At 46.5% G+C, this 26,355-nt stretch overlaps 1 protein-coding gene across 1 annotated transcript in view; it reads left to right on the top strand.

Moving 5' to 3' along the window:
• cacna1ia (calcium voltage-gated channel subunit alpha1 Ia) overlaps positions 1-26,355 on the top strand; it is a 195,013-nt gene that overhangs the window by 132,447 nt on the left and 36,211 nt on the right. The window contains exons 21-25 of the mRNA XM_060849187.1: positions 8,022-8,147; positions 10,401-10,490; positions 15,038-15,230; positions 17,728-17,879; positions 24,908-25,017. Of these exons, the coding sequence (XP_060705170.1) occupies positions 8,022-8,147; positions 10,401-10,490; positions 15,038-15,230; positions 17,728-17,879; positions 24,908-25,017 (671 nt within the window). The remainder of the gene's footprint in view (positions 1-8,021; positions 8,148-10,400; positions 10,491-15,037; positions 15,231-17,727; positions 17,880-24,907; positions 25,018-26,355) is intronic.

The following is a 26,355-nucleotide window of genomic DNA, read 5'->3' as shown; positions in this document are numbered from 1 at the left end:
CCAAGGCGCATTCCATTCCGCAAATTACTTTTGAAGTCCAGTTACTGCTGAAATAGATGGAACACCGACCCGCTCAGACACTGGCAGACTGTAGCAAGTCACTCCACCAGGCTGGCTTAGCACCACACCCCTAAAGACTAATGTGGATGGCCAGGCAATGTTGTTAAGATTCTGACTCATCAACAATACAGACCGACCACTGCCCGTTACTACCCTGCTGTTGTTAGAATACCGAATGGACTCACAAACTCTTAACATTTGCCTGTATCTGTGTTTTTGTCGCTATTTACCTACCATTTGCTTATCTATGCTACTTCACTCTGTGATCTGCCTGTATTGCTCGCAAAACAAAGCTTTTCACTGTGCCCCGGTACACGGGACAATAAGTTCAATTCAGTTCAATTCAATTCAACCGCAAGTAGATTTTTTGAGATGCAAAAAACAACAAAGAATGTCCAGGCACCTTTAAACTAAATGCTTTGACTATTGTTAATTGCATGTTTGTACACACAGTAGAAAAGGATTCTTGTACACCCAGAGTGTACAGTAGGGTCATAGAATCATAGAGTCACAGAGATGTACAGCATGGAAACAGACCCTTCGGTCCAACCCATCCATGCCGACCAGATAACCCAACCCAATCTTGCCCCACCTGCAACCTGTATCAAGAACAAGCTACTGAACTTCACCAATAAATAAATCAGTGAGTTTTTTTTTTAATTCACTCACTGGAAGTGGGGGTTGTTGGTTGGGCCCAGCATTTATTGCCCATCCCTAGTTGCCCCTTTGAGAAGGTGGGGGTGAGCTGCCTTCTTCAAACACTGCTGTCCACCTGCTGTGAGGTGACCCACAATGCCCTTAGGGAAGAAATTCCAGGCTTTTGACTCAGCAACACTGAAGGAACGACGATGGTTTTCCAAGCCAGGATGGTGAGTGGCTCAGATGTGAACTTGCAGGGGGTAGTGTTCCCACGTACCTGCTGCCCTTGTCTTTCTAGACAGAAATGGTCATAGGATGGAAGGTGCTGTCTGAGGGTCTTTGGTGAATTTCTGCAGTGCATCCTGTAGATGGTACACACTGCTGCTACTGAGCGTTGGAGGTGGAGGGAATGGATTCTTGTGGGTGTGGCGCCAATCCAGCAGGTTGCTGTATCCTGGATGGTGACCTTCTTGAGTGTTGTTGGAGCTGCACTCACCCAGGCAAGTCACACTCCTGACTTGTGCCTTGTAGATGGTGGGCAGGCTTTGGGGAGTCAGGAGGTGAATTATTCGCTACAGGATTCCCAGCCTCTGACGTGCTCTCACAGCCAATGTGTTTGCGTGGCTGGTCCAGTTCAGTTTCTGGTCAGTGGTAAAAGTGAAAAGCTAAGCCAGATGGTTCATCAGGGAGACAGTGGGATTCCAATTGGTTAGTGATATAAACTTGAGGTGATTAACCTAGGATAAGGAAATCAAAAGAAATCTCCTCAATCATGTGCCAGTGAGAAGGTGGAACTTAAGGACTCGACATGGGAGTGATCTATTGTAGACGCATTTAAGGGGAAGCTGGATTAATATGTGAGGTGGGAGGAAATAAGTGAGTTATTCTGATAAAGTTAGGTATAAAAAGACTCAAGTGGAACATGAATGTTGGCTTGAACTTGTTCATTTCTTTCTTTCATGGGATGTGGGTGTCACTGGCAAGGCCAACATTTGTTGCCCATCTCTTGTTGCCCTTAAAACAAGTGGTTTGATTGGCCGTGTCAGAGGGCAGTTTATGAGTCAACCGCGTTGCTGTGAGTCTGGAGTTACGTGTAGGCCAGACCAGGTAGGAACCGGAGATCTCCCCCCTGCCTTAATGGTAGCTTCCAGGTCACCATGACCGAGATTAGTTTTTATTAAGATGTGCAGTGACGGGACTTGAACAGTGTCCCGGAACATTGAAAACACCAAATGCTGGAGACCACAGTGGGTCAGGCAGCAAGCATGGAGAGAGAGCGAACTAACAGTTCTGATGAAGGGTCGCCTGGGCTTGGACGTTAGCTTGCTGTCTCAACATGGGTGCTGTCTGACACACTGCAGTCTCCAGCATTTGGTGTTTTCAGTGCAGGTTCCAACACCTGTGGGCAGCACGGTGACACAGTGGTTAGCACTGCTGCCTCACAGCGCCAGAGACCCGGTTTCAATTCCCACCTCAGGCGACTGTGTGGAGTTTGCACGTTCTCCCCGTGTCTGCGTGGGTTTCCTCCGGGTGCTCCGGTTTCCTCCCACAGTCCAAAGATGTGCGGGTCAGGTGAATTGGCCATGCTAAATTGCCCGTAGTGTTAGGTAAGGGGTAAATGTAGGGGTATGGGTGGGTTGCGCTTCGGCGGGTCGGTGTGGACTTGTTGGGCCGAAAGGCCTGTTTCTACACAGTAAGTAATCTAATCTAAATCTAAATCTGCAGTAATTTGTACCTGAAGCATTGGTTTGAGTTTCTGCCTTGCGGCCCAGTGACAATCTCACCACACCATGGAAACTTTCATATCCATCCCCCTTCACAATAAACAAAACCCATTCCAGTTATCCTCTGAATCATTTCATGTGACCTGCATTCCAACGTTTTGTTCTTTGTGTTATTATTGCTGTTAATAGAGCAATCCAGTATTCTAAGCTTCATTAGCAGGGGGCACAGAGTACCAGAGCAGGCAGTGTGATGCTGAACTGATATCGGACATTGGTTAGGCCTCAGCTGGAGTACAGCACAGAGTTCTGAGTATGTAAGGAGGATGTGAATGCTCTGCAGAGAATGCGGAAGCCATTTAGATTAGATTAGATTCCCTACAGTGTGGAAACAGGCCCTTCGGCCCAACAAGTCCACACCGACCCTCTGAAAAGCAACCCACCCAGATCCATTCCCCTACATTCACCCCTGACTAATGCACCTAATGCTACAGGCAATTTAGCCTGGCCAATTCACCTGACCTGCACATCTTTGGGTAGTGGGAGGAAACCGGAACACCCAGAGGAAACCCACGCAGACATGGGGAGAACGTGCAAACTCCACACAGACAGTCGCCCGAGGGGGGGAAATTGAACCTGGGTCTCTGGCGCTGTGAGGGAGCAGTGCTAACCACCGTGCCACCTACTTGGTACAAGTTTTACAACAATGAATCCAGGGAAAAGAAACTTAGGTTATGAGGATAGATTTAGGAAGTTGGGACTTTTTTCCGTGGATAGGAAATGGATGAAAGGGAATTTGGTACAAGTTTTCAAAGCAATGAGGGAGTTTGAACAGAGTATGTCGGGAGATACTGAAACTCTGGTAGAAGGATTGAAAGCCAGAGGAACAGAATTGAAGTGTTTTGTGACAGAAGGGAATGTGATGGGAGAAAATCCTTATTCACCCAGTGAGTGGTTAGACTCTGGAATGCACAGCCAGGAAGGGTGATGGAGACAGGTTTTCTAAAGGAGTCAGATAATTATTTAAATAAGAGCAATTTGTTGGATTACAGGGAAAAGGAAGGTGATTGGTTTTAATTAAAATACCAAGAAGCCAAGACAGACATAATGAGGCCAAATATCTTCCTTCTGTAATGTAATAATTTTGTAATCCATCTACCAGCACCGTCCACATTATTCTGTACCTCACAGCTCTCCTGATAAATCACGTGCTGTGTTTCTGTTCTTCTAGCCAAAATGAACAAGTTTACATTTCCCCACATCATACTGCACCCTTTCTTTGCATTCATTAACATAATGTGGGCATGATTGGTGAGCCAGAATTTACTGCCCATCCCTCATTGCCCAGAGGGCAGTTAGGAATCGACCACATTGTTGGAGTCACATGGAGGCCAGAGTGGGTAAAGATGGCAGATTTCCTTCCCCACAGGGCATCAGTGAACCAGGTTGGTTTTAACAGTAACTGACGATGGTTGCATGGTCACTGTTAGGCTGGCTTTTTATTGAATTCAAATTTCAGTTTCAAAATTCTGCCATGATAGGATCAAACCCATATCCTCAGAATATTAACCTGAGGGTCTGGATTTATAGCCCAATGACATTAAAACTACAGTACTGCCTTCCCCTATGTATAGGGTCCTTAGACGCTACCTTCCAAATTCATGACCACTACCATCTAGAAGGACAAGGGCAGCAGATACATGGGAACAACACCCTCTGCAGGTTCCTCTCCAAGCCCCTCACCATCCTGACTTGGAAATATATCACTGTCTCTTCAGTGTCACTGGGTCAGAATCCTGGAATTCCCTCCCTAAGGGCATTGTGGATCTACCCACAGCACATGGACTGCAGCGGTTCAAAAGGCAGCTCACCCCCACCTTCTCAAGGGGCAACTAGGGACAGGCAATAAATGCTGGACCATCCCATTACAGCTCACCCCCATGTTCTCAAGGGAATAGTTTCTCAAAAGGTGATACCGTACTTGGAATATTAATGCTGTTACTCTCTCCACAGGTGCTGCCAGACCTGCTGAGTTTCTCCAGCGCTCTGTTTTTATTTCAAATCTCTGCCGTCTGCTGGATTTTGCTTTTATTTTCATTAGATTAGATTACTTGCAATGTGGAAACAGGCCCTTTGGCCCAACAAGTCCACACCGACCCTCCGAAGAGCAAACCACCCAGACCCATTCCCCTACATTTATCCCTTCACTTAACACTACGGGCAATTTAGCATGGTCAATTCACCTTAACCTGAACATCTTTGGACTGTGGGAGGAAACCGGAGCACCCGGAGGAAACCCACGCAGACACGGGGAGAATGTGCAAACTCCACACAGACAGTCGCCTGAGGCGGGAATTGAACCCGGGTCTCTGGCGCTGTGAGGCAGCAGTGCTAACCACTGTGCCACCGTGGCGCCCATTGATCTGGGGCAGCTGGGGATAGGCAGCATTTGCTGACTCAGCCGATAACGCCGACATATCATGAGTAAACGTTTGAAACTGCAATTCTGTGATACCTGGATCGCTGGCTGGTCCAGAATTGTTGACTTCCACAGCTAAGGGAGCCAGAAAGGGGGTTCCAGGTTTAATTATAATCAGAGAAAAATAGACCCCTCCTGCCAGCAGCAGAGAGCTAATTACAACCCGCAGTTAGCATTGATCTGAACGTGAAGATATTCAGTGGAAAGATACACCAAGGAGAAGGTGGGACCTTCACCTTAAAAGATCAAGGCTATGGATGAGATATGACGAGTTTCCACTCATCAAACACAACGAAAGGAGGTGGTGGCAGTGAGGAAGGGAGCTGCCCTGTGTTACTGGGTAATGCCAGGAGCTGAGTGCTGGCATGATGCCGACCAGATTCAGACACACACACACATATGAGCAATCGAAGGCAATTGACAAAATGACCCGGATGGAAACAAGGAGAAACTCTTTGACTCAGCAAGTGGTTTGGGTGGACTTCACCAGTTTCCTCATTTCCCCTTCCCCCCACCTTACCCCAGTTCCAACCTTCCAGCTCAGCACTGTCCTCATGACCTGTCCTACCTGGCAATCTCCCTTTCCACCTATCCACTCCACCCTCTCCTCTGACCTATCACCTCCGTCCCCACCCCCATTCACTAATATACTCTTGGCCACCTTCTCCCCAGCCCCACTCCCACCCCCTCCCATTTATCTCTCCCCCCTGGGGACTCCCTGCCTTCATTCCTGATGAAGGGCTTTTGCCCGAAACGTCGATTTTCCTGCTCCTCAGATGCTGCCTGACCAGCTGTGCTTTCCCAGCAACACTCTGATCTAGACTCTGATCTCCAGCATCTGCAGTCCTCACTTTTGCCGAAGTGGTTAGGGTCTGGAATGTACTCTCTGAGAGTGTGTGGGGGAGGCAGGTTCACTCAAGTCTTTTTGGGTCAAATAATGATCTGAAAATGAACAAAGTGCAGTGTGACTGGGAGAAAATGAGAGAGGAGCAGTCAGTGCACTGTTCAGTCAGAGAGCCAGCACCGGCCTAAGGGACCAAATGGCCTCTTTCTGTGCTACTAATTCTCTGATTCCATGGGTGAACAATCAAACCATGAGCTAGCTCACTGGAAGCAGGAGAGAAATCCGGATCTAATTATTCAATTGCACAGTTTAATTTAGAGATGTTTCTGTTTATTAATTACGCCTCTGAAAATGTTATCATCCTCACTTCTTAACATATTCATGACGCTGTTTGAAGATCTTCACAATTTAGTAAGTAATTGTCTTAATTATGAACTCCCCAGAGCATATCAGAGTTTGTTATCTGTTGTCACTGATGAATGCACTACAAACTGAACAGAAATGGATTCTGCTATCGGTTTTGATTTTTCCACACTCCCACGTGATATGAGTTAGAGAAATCGCATTAGAGCAATGATTATATTTCTGTCTAATTGAATAGGCTCCTGTTGTCAGACCTCTCCCCCAGACATTAATGACCACTCCCTCACCGCAGGAGGTTAATCGCCTATTTCCACAGACTTCAGCACAATCCTGGGAAAGGTGTTGATGCTCAGGAGAGAGAGACATTGAGAGTTATCCTTGAGGTTTGTAAATGGGTAAAGAAAAGGAACAACCAAATTCAGTTGTGATTTCCAATCAGCTCAGGGTTAGGCTGTCTTGTCAGTATTGTTTGCGTAGGGACCTAACAGATGGTTGATGCTTGCAGTAAATTAAACAGATTTGCTGCAGAGTGGATCTTGTGTGATTAAACTTGACACCAAACTGGAGGAGAAAGCATACCTGAAACATCAGGACGCCTTCTTGTTGTGCTTGCTTCAGACTCTTCCCATTTGCAGGAGACTCTGGGAGTTGGCCCAGGGACAGGGATTAGTGTTGAAGTGGTTGCTGCCTGCAATGCAGGTGCAAATTCCATCTAAAACAGTAACAAAACAGAAATTGCTGGATAAGCTCAGCAGGTCTAGCAACATCTGTGGAGAATGAAATAGAGTGGACAGTGAGAGCCTTTTTCCTCTGATGTTGATGGCTAGCACGAGGGGACATAGGTTTAAATTGAGGAGTGATAGATTTATGAGTAAAAAATGAGGTCTGCAGATGCTGGAGATCACAGCTGCAAATGTGTTGCTGGTCAAAGCACAGCAGGTTAGGCAGCATCTCAGGAATAGAGAATTCGACGTTTCGAGCATAAGCCCTTCATCAGGAATAAGAGAGAGAGAGCCAAGCCGGCTGAGATAAAAGGTAGGGAGGAGGGACTAGGGGGAGGGGCGATGGAGGTGGGCTTCTGTGCAGAGGAGATGACCTGGGGGGTGCAGATTTCAGTGAGTCCCTCCCTCACTGCACCCCCCAGGTCATCTCCCGAGTGATAGATTTATGACAGATATCAGAGGTGGTTTCTTTACTCAGAGAGTAGTAGGGACGTGGAACGCACCGCCTGCTACAGTAGTAGACTCGCCAACATTAAGGGCATTTAAATGGTCATTGGATAGACATATGGATGAGAATGAAATAATGTAGGCTAGATGGGCTTCAGATTGGTTTCACAGGTTGGCGCAACATCGAGGGCCGAAGGGCCTGTGCTCCGCTGTAATGTTCAATGTTCTGTGGAGAGAAATCAATGTTAACGTTTCGAGCTAAATGACCCTTCCTCGACTAAAGTAGGATAGGTTTCGAAAGGGACTCTGCCTCATTGTTGTCCCACTCTAGAACATTTGCATATTGCAGGACATGAAATCTTCCTCTGAAACCAATAAATGCAGGAATTCACAACAAATCAGGCAGCATCCATGGAGAGAGAGAGCAAGCTAACATTTCGAGTCTGAAAGAGTCTTCATCAGAGCTAATCTTCCTCCTTGAGCCTTCCTCTACATATCTCTAAGACGTAGACTTTGAGACATGGTCATTTTCCTTATCTTTTGGTTTTTTCTTATTCATGCTGCTGTAATTTTTTTTGAGAATCTGGCTTTGAGATGGTGTCGCAGACTGGCAACACTTTTCACTGGAAATGCTGTATTTCTGCACTTGAATACATGTGACAATAAATTCTAATTCTAATTATCTTGCCCTGAAGGGGATTATACAAGTGCACCACTGTTAATACTATTGTTTTTAACTCTTTCAGCTTTTCAAAGGCAAATTCTACTACTGTCAGGGTCATGACACCCGCAATGTCACGAACCGATCGGACTGCTTGCTGGCTAACTACAGGTGGATCCATCACAAATACAACTTTGACAATCTGGGACAGGTAAGGATTCCTCCGTCAACAGCTAATCCTCTTGGTGATTGAACAGCATATCAGTAAATCTCTCTCGCTGGCGAGGAGGTTTTGAAAGTGTCGTTACGCCCAGGGGACAGAAGCTCCTGGGTCATGCCCATTGTGTGACGATGGGGATGTGCGTCCATGACTTGGCCAAGCAGCTTGACCTTTCCTAAGGGCAGGCAGTAAGGGCAGGAGATCTTCCCAGTCAGTCGTTTGCAAACCTCTGTAGAACTTTTGCCGCAGGCATAGACCAGGTGCGAAAGAGCCTGCTCTTTGTTTTAAAGAGTTAATTCTAATTAAAAAGCACAGCACAAACCCCAGTTTCTACTTTTTCCTTCTGGACTTTTCCTGGTCGAGAAGTCAAGATCGCAAGAAGGAAGAATTCAGCTCCTTCCTATTCATAGGGAAAGACCCACCACCAAGTCAAACAGAAGGGCCAATTTCCACACTGTAGGAAATCAAATTTAATCTAATCGTTAAAAAAACATCCAGAAGCAACATTACTGGCCTGGCTGGGTAGATCCCAAATCATTTCCCCAAACGATATGCACGGCTCAGTGGTTAGCACTGCTGCCTCACAGCACCAGGGTCCCAGGTTCGATTCCACCCTCAGGCAACTATCTGTGTGGAGTTTGCACATTCACCCCGTATCTGGGTGGGTTTCCTCTGGTAGCTCCGGCTCCCTCCCACAGTCCAAAGATGTGCAGGTCAGATGGATTGGCCATGGGAAATTACCCATGGTGATCAAGGATGTGCAGGTCAGATGGATTGACCATGGGAAATTACCCATAGTGCTCAAGGATGTGCACGTCAGATGGATTGGCCATGGGAAATTACCCATAGTGTTCAAGGATGTGCAGGTCAAATGGATTGGCCAAGAGAAATTACCCATAGTGTTCAAGGATGTGCAGGTCAGATGGATTGGCCATGGGAAACTACCCATAGTGCTCAAGGATGTGCAGGTCAGATGGATTGGCCATGGGAAATTACCCATAGTGTTCAAGGATGTGCAGGTCAGATGGATTGGCCATGGGAAACTACCCATAGTGCTCAAGGATGTGCAGGTCAGATGGATTGGCCATGGGAAATTACCCATAATGCTCAAGGATGTGCAGGTCAGATGGATTGGCCATGGGAAATTACCCATAGTGCTCAAGGATGTGCAGATCAGATGGATTGGCCATGGGAAATTCCCATTAGTGCTCAAGGATGTGCAGGTCAGATGGATTGGCCATGGGAAATTACCCATAGTGCTCAAGGATGTGCAGATCAGATTGTTTGGCCATGGGAAATTACCCATAGTGCTCAAGGATGTGCAGGTTAGATGGATTGGCCATGGGAAATTACCCATAATGCTCAAGGATGTGCAGATCAGATGGATTGGCCATGGGAAATTACCCATAGTGCTCAGGGATGTGCAGGTTAGGTGGGTTAGTGTGTTTTGATCTGGGCCTTGCCAACTGAGATCGGAAGAGACGAGCCTCAGCTGCTGTGGTTTCATGTAGCCACTGACTGACCAAGCAGTGACCCCTGCAAAGGATTAGGGGACCGGCTGGCTGTCCTCTTGGTGAGAGAACGCTGTAAGGTCAGAGGTTAGAGTAGAACTAAAGAAGGAAAGATTGGGAAGGACATTATCCACCATCAGGAAATCTACATAAAAGGAATGAATATTTGAGTCCAATAGTACCACACTGGGGGGGAATGGTTTTGAAAAGGGAAAAAAAAGGACACAGAAAAATCTTTAAACCTGCAGAGTGAGGCAAAGTAATTGTGGTGAAAATGAGAATGAAAGGACAGTAACAAGTTGGAGTGAGACGTGGTTAAATATTTCGGTAAAAAGGAGCTTAAAAAAGGAACAAAATTGTCTGTCAATCATAGCACTCATTTTTCTGCCAAGGATAGCTACGTGAGGTTTCTCCTGGTGTTTATCTTGTTGTTCTGACAAAGGGTCACTGGGTTCAAAAAGGGAACTATTTCTCTCTCCACACATGGCCTGCTGAGTTTCTCCAGCACTTCCTGGTTGTGTCCCCACCATTTACTCACCTTGTTGGTCAGCTGACTCCAATCAGCCCACCCCTTTATTCCAAATAGATTTGACTGAGTTGACCTAAGAACAAGGGATGAGTGAGTTGGAGTGGATAATGCCTCTCTGAACATCCCAACGTGCTGATGTTGTCATGATGTGATCTGTCACCATGGCCACCATTTACAGGAAGTGTCCTTGTCCCTTCTCTGCAGGCTCTGATGTCACTCTTTGTGCTGGCTTCGAAGGATGGTTGGGTCAACATCATGTACCACGGGCTGGACGCAGTCTCCATTGACCAACAGGTACAGACTCCCCTGCCTCTGCATTAACAGGGTCCCCCATTAATGGCATTTGTGTAGCACCTTTCGTATGACCTTAGCACCCTCTCCAAAATACTTCACAGCCAATCAGGTACTTCTCAAAGTGTAGTCACCGGTATAATGTAAGAAACGTGGCAGCCTATTTCTGCACAGCAAGATCCCATTGTCTGATAATGGTCACATAACCATGGTAACATCTTCTGATCGGTACTGAGTGGTTGGTAGAGGGATGAATATCTCCCAATTCCTGAGGGTGAACACCCCTGCCCATTTTTGACATCTTGTCAGGGGGACCTTGCATACCCACCCAGAGATTAGCCACGCCATTGATTTACCACCTGATCTGGAAGGTGACACTGGGAGTTGAACTTAAATTTTGTTGAGTTTACAGTGTGGGGATTTAAATTGTAACAGGTCAAAATGCTAAACATTGAGACCTCAGGGCGGTCACTGGGCTCGGAAGGTGGTGATGAGGCCCATTGTGGTGTAGTGGTAGTGTGTCTACCTCCAGGCCAGGAGACCTAGGTTCAGGTCCTGCCTGTTCTAAAGGCTGACATTTCTGCCCGGGGTGGCATGGTGGCTCAGTGGTTAGCACTGCTGCCTCAAAGCACCAGGGATCCAGGTTCGATTCCAGCCTTGGGTGACTGCCTGTGTGGAGTTTGCTCCGGGTGCTCTGGTTTCCTTCCGCAGTCCAAAGATGTGCAGGGCTGGGTCAATTGGCCAGGCTAAATTGCCCATTGTGTTCAAGGGTGTATAGGTTAGGTGCATTAGTCAGGGATGAATGTAAAGTAATAGGGTAGGGGAATGAGTCTGGGTGGGATATTCTTTGGAGGGTCAGTGTGGACTTGTTGGGCCGAATGGCCGGCTTCTACACTGTAGGGATTCAATGAAATTCTGGGAAAACTCCCTGTAAGATGGTGAAGACCACGTGCTGTCAGGGTATCACTGAATACTTGTTCTCAGAAAGTGGGCTACATTGGGAAAAGCTGGAATTTAATGCCCATTCCTAATTGCCTCTTGTGAAGACGGTGATAGGTGCATCTTTGTGAACCGTGTTGCGGTCTGTGTGGTGTGGTAACACCCCAATGCTGGGAGGGAGGGAGTTCCGGGTTTTTGACCTAGCAAGGTGGAAGGAATAGGGATATATTTCCAAATCGGGATGGCGGTGGATCTCAGGGGAGAACTGCAAAGGTGGCGGTTCCTTCAGGTTGGTCGAGAATGTGGGTCTCAGGGAGTGCCACTTGTAGCTGGTCCGTCATCACTGGCAGAGAGCTCACTATATGAGGCATTGCCAGTCAGGTCAGGCATTCGTGGGCACTGGGCTAATTACTAAGGTAAAAACAATGACTGCAGAGGCTGGAAACCAGATTCTGGATCAGTGGTGCTGGAAGAGTACAGCAGTTCAGGCAGCATCCAAGGTGCAGTGAAATCGATGTTTCGGGCAAAAGCCCTTCATCAGGAATACTCTGTCACTGCCTCCAGCCCCACAACCCTCTAAGATCTCTGGCACATACTCATGACTCACATCTCTATCACTCCACTGTCTTGAAGCTGCCTTGACTCTAAGCTCAGAATTCTCTCCTTAAACCTCTGCGCATTTCTCTCCTGCACTAAAAGGTTGCCTTTAAAACAAGACTTTGGAAAACCATCCTAATATCCCATTAAGTGGCTCTGTGTCAGATGTTGCCTGATAGACTACAATGATATATATGAGAGAGCTCCTGTGGAAAGCCTTGAGATGTTTTACTGTGTGAACAGAATGATATAAATGCACATTGTTAATCAGAAGAGTGCTGAAAACAAACTGCAAAATATAGATGACATTAAAAGATATTTTGACCAATATGATTAAATAGGCTTCTTAACTGGGCTAATTTGTATCTATAACAGCACTGTCAGCTTGAGTAATGGCAGCTTTGGACGGATACATCGCTGTATTGCAATGACATTGTTGGTCCTTCATTAAAATGGAAAAATTCTTATGACAGATGGATAACGCATAGGGTTATAAAACTAATTAAGTCATGAAATGGATCTTGTAAATGGGCTGAAAGGTTTAACTTTCTTGAAGACTGAAATGGATGCGCAAGCTGGATTACATCCAGGAAAGGGTACACACACTCACACACACTCGCGCACGGACACTCACACACTCACACACACAAACACATACACTCTCACACCCACACGCCCACTCACACACGAACACACACTCTCACATACACTCACACACACACTCTCACACACTCACATACACACAAACACTCATACTCACACTCACTCTCACACACACATACACACACTCACGCACTCATGCATTCTCACACACACAGGCAGAGTGGTTAGCACTGCTGCCTCACAGCGCCAGAGATCCGGGTTCAATTCCTGACTCAGACTGACTGAGTTTGTAGTTTGCATATTCTCCCTGTGCCTGTGTGGGTTTCCTCCGGGTGCTCCGGTTTCCTCCCACAGTCCAAAGATGTGCAGGTCAGGTGAATTGGCCATGCTAAATTGCCCGTAGTGTTAGGCGAAGGGGTAAATGTAAGGGAATGGGTCTGGGTGGGTTGCGCTTTGGTGGGTCAGTGTGGACTTGTTGGGTCGAAGGGCCTGTTTCCACACTGTAAGTAATCTAATCTACTCTCACTCACACACACATACAGTCTCACACAGACAGACGCACATACAAACATACAGACACACACCCTCTCTCTCACACGCACACGCACGCATTCACACACACACATTCACACACTCTCTCTCACACACACACTCACACACACATACATGTGCATTTACACACACACAGACACACACTCTCTCTTACACACATACGGTAACACACACACTCATACATACAGCCATACCCACACTCTCACTCACAAACACACACACTCACTCACAAACACACACACGTACACATACACTCTCACAAACACACACGTATATACACACACACACACACACACACTCACAAACACACACTCTCCTCTCTCTCACACACACACTCACAAACCCACACACTCTCACTCCAAAGATATGCAGTCATGGTGTTTTGGCTGTGGGAAATACTGGGCTACGGGGATTGGGGGAGAGGATCATGGTGTTTTTGGGTGGGATGCTCTTTTGAGGGTCAGTTCAGATTTGATGGGCCAAACGGCCTCTTTCTGTGTTGTCGGATTCGATGATTATGTTTCTATGATAGTTTAAGGGTAGGGTTGGATGAATGCCGGAGGGAAAACGAGGGAGAAGGATCTGATGATTGGGGTGAAATCAAACAGGCCAGGAGCAGTATTCCTCAAAGCGTTTTGTTTCTTCTACATGAGACTCTGAACTCTGGGCGGGGTAGTGACCTCCAAAATCACACATCAGTGCAGTGAGTTATGTCACTGTGTACCAGACATCGGAGTGCACAGCTTAAAGTGAGGAGGATATTCTGTTACTGTGGTGTGGGTCCTGGTAGAGATTGTAGTCAGAGAGTCATAAAGCACAAAACTGACCCTTCGGCCCAACAGGTCCATGCTGACCAGGTTTCCGAAACTGAACTAGTTCCATTTGCCTGCATTGGACGCATATCCCTCTAAACCTTTCCTATCCTGTGCCTGTCTGTGACAATGTTGCTCCTTTAACAAGGTTCCTTTGTCCTTGAGTTTTTTCCAAGAGGGATCGTAAAAGACACAGACTCCAAAAAGTCTAGGTTTGGATGGGTCTTAGGGCCAGTTTGACTATAACTAACAGATACTGCCTCAGGGAAAGGGCTTTCAAGTTTTTGTAAACCACTTGTACAATGCAAGGGGAGTGGCCAGTTCTCCCTGCTCGGCTTTTTTCTGGTTTGGTTTGGTATTGACTCAGTAGAGTTGCAAAAGCTGCTGAACCCAACGAAGCAGCTCCATGCTGATCCTCTCTCTCTCTCTCTCTGACATCTCTCCTGTAAGACCCTGGGTTTGATTTTACCTTTTATGCCAAAGGGGTATTTATGGGGATTGTTGCAGGAATTTGGAACAGTGTCATTAAGTTGGGTTTTCAGATAGATTAAGGTATTCTATATTCTGTTCTCTTTTGTTTCATTCGGTAATTTTATAAATAAACTCTGTGCTGTTTAAAACTTTGTGGTTTGACCAGTAACATCTGCGTTACACCTGCGTAAAACAGCGAGCAATGTTAGGGTCTGGCCTACTTTCTTGAAATGTCTTGAGGGGGTCTGACCTGGTCCATAATCCTGTCCTTACTAGGAGCTAGAGAAACAACGAGACTCTCAGTCACTGGTGAGATTAACCTTTCGTTTAAGCTTTTGCTCACTATTTACACGATTAAGCTCACCACGAGGCTGGTGCCCAGGCTCTGCTCAATGTGAATGCTCGTGCTCCTACTGATGTAGGTTTTACAGCGTCTGATTGAAATCTCACTGCTAGGCTTGATCCGGCATTGATAAACGTAGTCAATCCTGAAGCTTGGTTTAAGGTCGACGGGGATTGTCGTGTCTTTACCTCAGACCGGCTTGCAGTAACCGAATGCCCTGCTCTCTCTTGCAGCCCATCATCAACCACAATCCCTGGATGTTGCTGTATTTCATCTCCTTCCTGCTCATCGTCAGTTTCTTTGTGTTGAACATGTTTGTCGGCGTGGTGGTGGAGAACTTCCACAAGTGCCGTCAGCACCAGGAGGCAGAGGAGGCGAGGAGGCGCGAGGAGAAACGCCTGCAGAGGCTGGAGAAGAAACGCAGGAGTAAGGACTTTCACTGGGGGAGACCCTTCAGCCCACTGCGCCCGTGCAAGCCCTTAGAAAGAGCTGACTGCTTAGCCCCAGTCCCTTCACTTTCCCAGATCTCTGGCAACTTTTGTTGAAAAGGAGGATGTTTCCTTCATTAACCAGCTTCTCTCAATCATGTCTAGAGTCAGACAGCACAGAAGGAGACTACTTAGCCCACAGTACTAGCAACTGTATTTTTGAAATCAGTCCCATTTGCCTGCTATTGCCCTGAGTCCCTGATAGTTTTACTTTTCAATGACCGATCCATCTCTCATTTGACGATTCCTGTTGAATCTGCTCCACTGCCTTCCAGGCAGTGAGCTCCTCCTCAAGCTCACATTAAAGAATAAGTCCTGTTCTGGTACATTGGCTGGTTTTTATCCTGTGATCCAGGAAAAATGTCCGTGTGTACAGCAGGAACCCTTTGCTCCAGGGTCAAACATTACCTTTCATTTGGAACACGATGAACATTAACTGCATACAAGTCAAGGCCTTGCCCTGTACCATGAGTTTCTGAACAGATCCATCTCCCAGCAATTATGCAATCTTCTGTTATTTCTGATGTAAGCAATCTTATTAACTTATTCACATTAACCCTTTCCACTGCAGTTATATTTGAGGTTTTTGGGCAAGATGATGTTGCCGATTTATACCCGGTCCCATGGTGCACCTGGCACTGACCCTCCCCCTTCGATATCTGTGTCTGTGTGTGTGTGCATGTGTGTGTGTCTGTCTGTCTGTCTGCCTGCCTGTGTGTATGTGTCTGTCTGTCTGCCTGTGTGTGTGTGTGTGTGTGTCTGCCTGTGTGTGTGTGTGTGTCTGTCTGTCTGCCTCTTTGTGTGTGTGTCTCTGTCTGCCTGTGTGAGCGTGTGTCTGTGTTGGTGTGTGTCTGTGAGAATGTGTCACATGCATGTGTCTGCCTGTGTGAGTGTGTCCACCTGTGTGTGTGTGTGTGTCTGTAACTGACTGTGTGTGTCTGTCTATGTCTGTGTGTATGTGTGTGTGTCTGTATGCATGTGTATGTCTGTCTACCTGTGTGTGTGTATCTGTGTATATGTGTGTCTGTGTCAGTGAGTGTGTGTGTCTGTGTGTGTGAGTGGGTGTGTATGTGTGTCTGTGTCTGTATCTGTGTGAGTGTGTGTGTATCTCTGTGTGTCTGTGTGTGAGTGTGAGTGTGTGTGTGTCTGTGTCTCTATGTGAGTGTGTGTGTCTGTGTGAGTGTGTGTCTGTGTGTCTGCGTCTGTGTTTTTGTGTGAGTGTCTGTGTCTGTGTCTCTGTGTGTGTGAGATCGTGTGTCTGTGCATGTGTGTGTGTGTGTTTGTGTAGGTGTGTGTGTGTCTCTGTGTGGGTATGTGTGTTTGTGTCTGTGTGTGTGTGTGAATGTGTGTGTGAAGGTGCATGTGTGTGAGAATGTGTGTGTGCATGTGTGTGTCTCTGTGTGGGTGTGTGTCTGTGTGAATGTATGTGTCTGTGTGTGTGTCTGTTTGTGTGTGTGTCTCTGTGTGTCTGTGTGAATGTGTGTGGGTGTGTGTGTCTCTGTGTGAATGTGTGTGTGTCTGAATGTGTGTGCATGTCTGTGTGAATGTGTGTGTGTCTGTGTGTGCGTGTCTGTGTGAATGTGTGTGTGTGTGTGTGAATGAGCATGCGTGTGTGTCAATGTGCGTGTGTGTGGGTGTGTATCTGTGTGTGTGTGTGTGTGTATGTGTGCCTGTATGTGTGCCTGTGTGTGTGCCTGTGAGTGTGCCTGTGTGTGTGTCTGTGTGTGTCTGTGTGTGTGATAACATGCTACATCTTGATCTGCTTGAAGCTAAAGTCTCTCACTGGGAAAGTGGGAAAATGAGCCTTTGTTCTGGATGTAGCTGCTGTGTCTGGAAGCGGGAAGTCCCCACTTTAGTTGGACAGATTCCTGGAGGTATGACCACATGGTCTCCCAAATACATTCTCCCCTCCTTCCCCCCACCCCACCCCCAGAAGCCTTGGTCAACATGTGGACTCATTGATTTCTGAGTCCGGAAGTTTCTGCCATGCACAGCCCTCGGAGGTCCACGGAGGCAACAGAAAAAAAATAGAGGGACTATAGTCTACCTCGCCATGGCCTACTTCCCACAGCCAATGGGAAAACAAGCAAGCGGTTTGTCATCCAAATAGACAATTCCTAGTTCTCAAGTCAAAAATACCTGAACTGTTCCATTAACTGAAATTTTTTAACTTGGCAAAAAAACAACATTTTAGAAATCATTTCTTAATCTCTGTTATTTTTTTCTCGGGGTTTACTCGTGGCTGTAATCTGGAGATTGGTCTGGAAGCAATCCAATATGGCTGCTGTTTGAGAGGATTCAGACCAGGCAATGTAGCTTGCTAACTGAAGGTGGCATTGTAAAGGGGAAGGAGGGCAGAGGCAGTGGAGATCTAACCAAGCCTTTTCTTTATTATGCTTGCCCGCCCCTCCCCCGTTGACCTGTGACCCCGGAAGAAGCCCAACGCTTGCCGTATTATGCCGCCTACTCACCTGTCCGCCTCTTCATCCACACCATGTGCACCAGTCATTATCTGGACCTCTTCATCACCTTCACCATCTGCATCAATGTGGTGACCATGTCTCTGGAACACTACAACCAACCCAAGGTAAGGATATTCAACCATTTTACCCCCTTTCTCGCTGGTCTGTGCTCTCACAGAAGCTCAACCCTGCACATTTATTTTCTCTGCTATTGTCTGTGTTACCAAAAAGGCTATAAGACTTAGAAGCAGGCCATTCAGCCCATCGAGTCTGCTCCGCCATTCAATAAGATCATGGCTGATCTGATAGTGCACAACTCCCACTTTCCCATCATTTCCCTCTGTAGCGATTGGAACCAAGTGGGTTGTGTTGACTACAATGTCCTTGACCAGGCTTGTTAACTTGGGCCAGTCAGGAAATCCCTGGCTTACCAATATAAATAGGGGTTTTAGAATCTCCTCAGTACAGGGAGTGATTCTGAGCTGGCTGGCTGGCCATAGCTAGTGTACTGTGTAAATAAAGGATGACTTGGTGATGGGATACTGGCCTCTGGGCAGTTATTTCACTGTGTAATCTTTGATTCCCTTCCTGAGTAAAAAATCTCGCTGTCTCAGCCTTGAACATATAGAATGACCCAGCCTGGTCAGCCCTCTGGGATAAAGAATTCCACAGACACACACACCTCTGAGGAAAGAAATTCCTCATTGTGTCTGTTGGAAATGTGTGACCCCTTGTATTGAGATTACATCCTCGGTGCTAAAATCTCCCAGTGAGGGAAACAATTTAACCACATCCAGCCGATCAAGTCCCTCAGCAAACTTGTGTGTTTCAAGAGGGTGATATCTCATTCTTCTAAACTCCAATGAATACAAGCTCAATCTACTCAACCTCTCCTTTGATTACATTAGATTCCCTACAGTGTGGAAACAGGCCCTTCGGCCCAACCAGTCCACACCGACCCTCCAAAGAGTAACCCACCCAGACCCATTTCCCTCTGACTAATGCACCTCACACTATGGGCAATTTCCCATGGCCAATACACCTAACCTGCACATCTTTGGACTGTGGGAGGAAACCAGAGCACCCGGAGGAAACCCACGCAGACAAAGGGAGAATAAGACAGTCCCTCCAGACCCAGGATCAGCCCAAGTGAACTTCCTCTGGACTGCCCCCCATTGTCAGCCTTCCTTCCCTTAGCTAAAGGGACCAAAAATGTCCACAGTATTCCAGCTGTTGACTACCTCACTCTCTCCCTTTGGTAGTGGTCAGCTCAGGCCCATCCTGAGTGAGGCCATGCTGGGAACAGGTTCCACACTTCTGGGACCTGAACCCAGTGAATATTCCCAATGCAGTCCTGAGGGAGTGTGGCACTGTTTGAGAGACCTGTCCTACCATAAGAGCAGGGAGAGAGATTGCTGGTCAGCGTTTATCCTGGTCAATGTTTAACCCCACCCCATTACCACTGCAAAAAGAGGCGACCTGGTCACTATCACTTTGCAGCTTGTGGGATCTTGCTGTGCTGAAATTGGCTGCTGTGTTTCTGACATTAGGACAGTGGCAGTGTTTTACTTCACTGCGTGGGGTGTGGTCTGAGAGCCGGAGAACGACGCTGCAGAAGTGAGGATCTTTATTTTCCCCACCCCAGCCCACTGCTATCCTGACACCTGTCTGTAAAGCAGCCTCTGTGGGTCATCCTCTACCCTGACAGTGAACATGGGTCGGTCTATTTGACCAGGACAGGCATCACCAACTAACTTGATCTTTGACAATTGTCTGTCTATCTTCATAGAAACATGGAAACTAGGAGCAGGAGAAGGCCACTCAGCCCTTAGACCTACTCCCCCAAATAATATGATCATGGATACTCATCCATCTCAACCCCCTGTTCCTGCTTTCTCACCCACTGCCCAGACCCCCTCAGCACTACCGCTCAGAGTGACTTAGTTACAGTGAACTTCATGATTTCAGTTGTATTTTTTGGAATACAACTTTTAACATAACCCAATCATTGAAATTCTCACTTTTTAAAAGGAACACGGGAGTAAATGCATGAAAGTGAGGTCTGCAGATGCTGGAGATCAGAGTTAAGAGTGTGGTGCTGGAAAAGCACAGCAGGTCAGGCAGCATCCAGGGAGTAGGAGAATCGACGTTACGGGCATAAGCCCCCCATCAAGAATGCATTTGAGTTGATACTGGATAATAGAATGCTATTTTTTTCCTTATTTCTGATTTTAGTTGAAGTACCGAGACAGTGGGAAGAGAGATAGAATTATCAGTGACAGACAGCGACAGAGAGAGGGGGTGTGAGACAAGAAGTGAGAGAGAGAGAGAGAGAGAGGCAGTGTTGGAGAGAGAGAGTGAGATGGAGAAAGAATGACAGAGAGAGAGAAAAAAAAGAATTAGATTAGATTCCCTACAGTGCGGAAACAGGCCTTTCGGCCCAACTAGTTCACACTGACCCTCCAAAGAGTAACCCACCCAGACCCATTTCCCTCTGACTAATGCACCTAACATTATGGGCAATTTAGCACGGCCAATTCACCTGGCCTGCACATCTTTGGATTGTGAAAGGAAACACACACAGACACTGGGAGACTGTATAAACTCCACACAGACAGTTGCCTGAGGCTGGAATCGAACCTGGGACCCCGGTGCTGTGAGGCAGCAGTGCTAACCACTGAGCCACCCAAAATGTGGAAGGAGGAAGTGAAACACATGGAACAGGAAAAAGAGAGGGGGAGGCGGAGTGACAGAGAATGAGGAAGTGTGGGAAAGAGTGAGTGAGACAGAGGTAATGAAACAGGGACTGAGAGAGATGGGGGGGAGTATGAGAGAGGGAGTGAGACAGAGAGAGTGGGATTCTGAGACAGAGTGGGAGTGCAAGGAAGAGAGGGATGTGACAGAGAGAGGGAGTGAGACAGGGAGTGACAGACAGAGAGATAGAAATAGGGTGAGAGACAGGCAAAGTGATAGAGAGAGAGGAATGTATGAAGCAGAGTCAGAGATAGGATGAGACAGGGAGAGTGGCAGATAAGAAGTGAGTGAGGAAATGAGGGTGAGACCCAGAAGAGACAGGAGTGGAATCACTGAATCATGACAAAGAAATAAAAAGAGGGATTGAGAAAATGAAAGACAGATTAAGTGACTAAATTGAAAAGGATACTTTGCTGAATTGTTGAAAAGTCGATTTGAAATGTTAAATGGAATGTTCTCTTGGGACTAGAATGGTAAATGTAATGAAATCATTGAACTATTCATGTTGTTAATTAAACTGTTGTTCAGATTGAAGTTGAGTGTGAAAGCTTTAGTCGTGTTTGCAGGTTAATTTCCTATTTGTTCACTTGCACCTTGATATTCATCCCTGACGAATACTGATCATCAGTCATTTGCATTGAGATATTTAATGAGGAATATATTACTGCCGGAATTGAGAACTTTTTAATCATCTTTTTTTCAAATTTTCATTCCTGTTGGTGCTGCAGATAAAGCAATAGATATTGTGGGTGATATGTTTGTAATAACACACTGTGTTAGTGACAGTAAGGCAGTCTGTACAGGACTGCAGTGTCTCAGATGGGCGCGCAGTTCCTTCGTGTCTGGGATGTTATCTCCACAGATGTTACTATTGCCTTACACTGTCAGGGGCGTGAGAGAAGGCAGGTCCCCGGCCTATCTCAATCAGAGTAGGATTTGTTGGCTGGAATCAGAGAAGTTCCTTGAGGAATATTAACAAAGCAGGAAGGGAGTTAAACGAGGAATTGGGAGGGCAGGAAGGGACCACAAAATGACCTAGGCGAGAAAGATTAAGGTGAATGGTGAGTTTTGAGAAGATTTGTAGCTCAGGTTGAGGTTCTGGATATAGGTTCACTCGCTTGAAAATGAGCCTTGCAGCTCAGTGAGCAAACCTACATCCATGAAAGAGAATCTCAAGGCATTTTCCAAAAACAGAAACACTCAGCAGGTCTGGCAGCATGTGAGGAGAGAAATCTAAGTGAACATTTTAGGTCAAGTGACCCTTCCTCAGAAGAGACTTGAAGAAGGGTCACTGGACTCGAAACATTAACTTTGATTTCTCTCTGCAGATGCTGCCAGACCTGCTGTGCTTTTCTGGCAATTTCTGCTGTTGTTTCTGAATTCTAGCACTCATAGTTCTTTTTGTTTTTTCTGAAGGCGTTTAGACACATATTCGGGGCGAAAGAGGGTAGCTAGGGACAGGGCAGGTCCACAAAAGGACAAAGGAGGGAATTTATGTGTGGAGATGGAGGAAATGCAAGAGGTCCTTTGTGAGTACTTCACATCAGTATTGACCAAGGAGAAGGACATGGATAATGGTACGATTAGGGAGGGGTATGTTGATATTCTAAGGCATATCAGTATTAAGGAGGAGAATTTGTTGGATTTCTTGAAAAATGTTAGGGTAGATAAGACCCCAGGGCCGGATAGGATCTATCCCAGGATAATGAGGGAGGCAAGGGAGGAGATTGCTGGGATCTTGACAGAGATCTTCGTATCTTCTTTAGCCGCAGACCAGGGGAGACTGGAGAGCAGCTAATATTGCTCTTTAGTTTAAGAAGGACAAACAGGGATAACCCAGGAAATTGTAGGCTGGTGCTCCTTACTTCAGTGGTACTGAAATTATGAAGAAGGTTCTTAAGGACAGGATTTAATCACATTTGGAAAAGGATGGATTTACTTGGGATGGTTGGCATGGCTTTGTGTGACGGAGGTCTTGCCTCCCAAATTTGATTGTGTTTTTTTTGAGGAAGTGATGAAGAGGGCTGATGAAGGGAGGGCAGTAGATGTTGTCTACATGGACTTTACTAAAACATTTGACAAGGCCCTTCATGGTGGGCTGATCCAGAAGGTTAAGTCACATGGGATCCATGGTAAGTTGATAAGTTGGAAACAAAATTGTCTTGGTCATAGAGGACAGAAGGTAATTGTGGCGGGGTGTTTCTCTGACTGGAGGTCTGTGACCAGTGGTGTTCCATAAGGTTCAACGCTAAAATCTCTGTTGTTTGTCCTCTATATAAATGATTTAGCTGGCAATGTAGGTGCTCTGATGGTTAAGTTTGAAGATGACATAAACATTGATGGAGTTCTGGACGGTGAGGACAGTTGCCAAAGGATATAGATCAGTTGCAGATTTGGGCAGAAGAATGACAGATGGAGTTTAATTCAGACAAGTGTTAGGTGCTGCATTTGGGGAGGTCAAATGCAAGAGGAAGGTATACAGTAAATGGCAGGAGCCTTAAGAACACTGATATACAGAGGGATATCAGGGTCCAAATTTATAGCTCCCTGGAAAGGGCAACCCATGTTGGTAAAGAAGGTATATGGAATGTTTGCCTTCATTAGTCAGGTGTTGAGTATAAAAGTTGGCAAACTATATTGCAGCTGTATAAAACTTTAGTTAGACCACATTTGGAGTATTGTGTGCTGTCCTGGTCACCCACACTATAGGAAGGATGTCGAGGCTTCGGAGGGGCTGCAAAGGAGGTTTCCCAGGATGTTGCCTGGATTGGAGGGTATTAGCTATAACGGGAGGAATGGACATACTTGGGTTGTCTTCACTAGAGTGTCAGAGGCTGAGGGACGATCTGATGAAGTATATAAAGATGTGAGAGACACAGATATGTTAAATATTCAGAGTCATTTTCCCACAGTGGAGATGTCAATTATGAGGGAGCATAGGTTTAAGGTGAGAGGGCAAGTTTGAAGGAGATGTGTGAGACAAGTATTTTACACAGAGTTTGGTAGGTGCCTAGAATGTTCTACCAGGGCGGTGGTAGAACCAGATACAATAATAATGTTTCAGAGATATTTAGACACATGCATGTAGAGGTAGGGAATAGAGAGATACAGCCTGTGTGTAGGCAGATTGGATTAGTTTAGCATGAAGGAGCAAATTACTGCAGATGTTGAAATCTGTACTGCTCAAAATCATTTAGACTCGAAATGTGAGCTCGCTGTTTCTCCATGGACGCTGCCTGGCCCGCTGGGACCTCCAGCATTTATTAGTTTTGGTCTAGAATGGTTGGCACAGACATGGTGGGCTGAAGGGCCTGTTCCTGTGTTATGTTACACTTGTCATCTAACCAAAGGAGCTAACCAGTCCTAAAAAACATTGTATATATTAGATAATAACTCTCCTCACCCCCAGCTGTATTACTGAGCATAATGCCATGTATAAAACAAAGAATGTGGTAGGTAGGGTACAGGGCGACTCCTGTACCTGCAGAATCATTTCCTGCAGTTTCACTTACGCGTGGTTTACCGCGGTGGAACATCTGAAACGGAACATTCCAGAACCAGGGACCTGGAGGCTGCCAGGAAGGTACATTTCCCACTGAAATCAATGGGTTCGCTCCAATCCACAGTTTCAGGCTTCTGCGCTATGTCCTGGAATGTAACCCCCGCAGGTACTGGGGGACTACGGTATTGTAGACACATTGCACACTGTGATTCACTGGTTATAACAGTCTATCTATTATGTCATAACAAAACATGCCTTATAGGGTATGACTATATTTTATCATAACCTTCCTGTGTGACTGGGGATAAGACTGTTATATCACAACGCTGTGGTGACTGGTTTAATGCTGTATACTATAATTTAGAACCATAGACCCCTTACAGCATGGAGCCAGGCCATTTGTCCCACCGAGCCCATACTGGCCCTCCAAACAGCATTCCACCCAGACCCATCCCTGTAAACAAACATAGAACAATACAGCACAGAACAGGCCCTTCGGCCCTCGGTGTCGCACCGAGCTGTGAACTATTCTCAGCCAATCCCCCTAATCTGCACACCCCTAGATTGTGGGAAGAGATACACACAAACCAAGGGAGAATGTGCAGGCAGAGGCCTGAGGATGGAATCGAACCTGGTTCCTTGGCACTGTGAGGCAGCAGTGTCAACCACTGAGCCTCCGTGCTGCTACAGTAATGCATTACGGTGACTGGGTATAATACTGAAGGGAAGATCTAATTTTTGAGTTTAGCAGTTGGGCTCTGTGTCTAATTTTAAGTGTTGAAAATATCTGAAGTCCCCACTGAGCCTCTGAGCTGTCTGGATCAGTGAACAAACACTCTTCATTCTGCTGAATGGTTTTGTTGATGGTAATGTTTTTTCCCTCCACCACCTCAACAGTCTCTGGAAGTTTCTCTGAAATATTGTAACTACATGTTCACAACAGTGTTCGTCCTGGAAGCAGCTCTTAAACTGATAGCTTTTGGATTACGGAGGTTTTTCAAGGACAGGTAAGTGAAGGCTTTTAATCAGAGAATGTCATGGTCTTATCGGGTGTTTAACCTTTGGACCTTTCATATTTAGTGTTCAGGGTGACCTCCACTTTACTAAACTCTGTAAAATAAACAGCATCGGTTGGAAGTATAGGCCACAACTGTGTGATTAGCAGCCTGTTCAATGGACATCCATTCTATCATTTTCAACATTCACTCCATCCACCACCGACACAGTGTTCACTAGTTACACGAAGCACTACAGAAATTCATCAACATTCCTTGCAAACCCATTGCCATTTCCATCTGGAAGGACAGGGGGCAGCAGATACATGGGAACACCATGCCTATAAGTTCCCCTCCGAGCCACTCACCATCCGGACTTGGAAATACATCGCCATTCCTTCAAAATCCTGGAATTCCCTCCCTCACGGCTTTGTAGGTCTACCCACAGCACATGGACTACAGCGTTTCAAGAAGGCAGCTCACCTCCACCTTCTCAAGGGGCAACTAGGGACAGGCAATAAATGGCTGCACCATCCCATGACAGCTCAACACCACCTTCTCAAGGGAATAGTTTCTCAAGAGTGATACCAAAGTTGGAATGTTAACACTGTTTCTCTCTCCACAGACCTGCTGAGTTTCTCTAGCACTTTGTTTATATTTCAGATCTCTGGCACCTGCTGGATTTTGCTTCTATTTTCATTGACCTGGGGCAGTGGATCTTGTTTCCCCCTTTCCCTAAGGATTGTGACCCCTCCCAGACCCAGGCACCTCAGGAACACTGATTGGAATCTGTTGTGTTTCAGCTGATCAGGGCAAGGGTTTGGAAACCGAAAATGAGGCGTCAGCCAGCCAGGATTGCACAGAAAACCCGAGCAGGCCACTGGCTGTTCCGAGGGCAAAAGGGAGGACTGCAGATGCTGGAGATCAGAGTCTAGATTAAAGTGGTGCTGGAAAAGCACAGCAGGTCAGGCAGCATCCGAGGAGCAGGAGAATCGACATTTCGGGCAAAAGCCCTTCATCAGGAATGAAGACATTAACAATGAAGACATGTCCTCATTCCTGATGAAGGGCTTTTGCCCGAAACGATAATTCTCCTGCTCCTGGGACGCTGCCTGACCTGCTGTGCTTTTCCAGCACCACTCTGATCTAGACACTGTCTGTTCTGAGTTGAGATGTTTTGTTTTAATTTGGCGAATACAAGAGGCCAGAGCATCAGAACACAGGCCCCATGTGCGGTCACCCAGAGAGTGAACACAGGAAATCCTGAATTGCTGCGGAACATTCCGGCAAAGATTATCCAGGGCATCCAACAGCAACTCTTGGACGTGAAATATTCATAACAACACTGAC

The sequence above is a fragment of the Hemiscyllium ocellatum genome, chromosome 33 (assembly GCF_020745735.1).
Source record: "Hemiscyllium ocellatum isolate sHemOce1 chromosome 33, sHemOce1.pat.X.cur, whole genome shotgun sequence".
Taxonomy (NCBI): domain Eukaryota; kingdom Metazoa; phylum Chordata; class Chondrichthyes; order Orectolobiformes; family Hemiscylliidae; genus Hemiscyllium; species Hemiscyllium ocellatum.
This window is presented reverse-complemented; position numbering and strand designations above follow the sequence as displayed.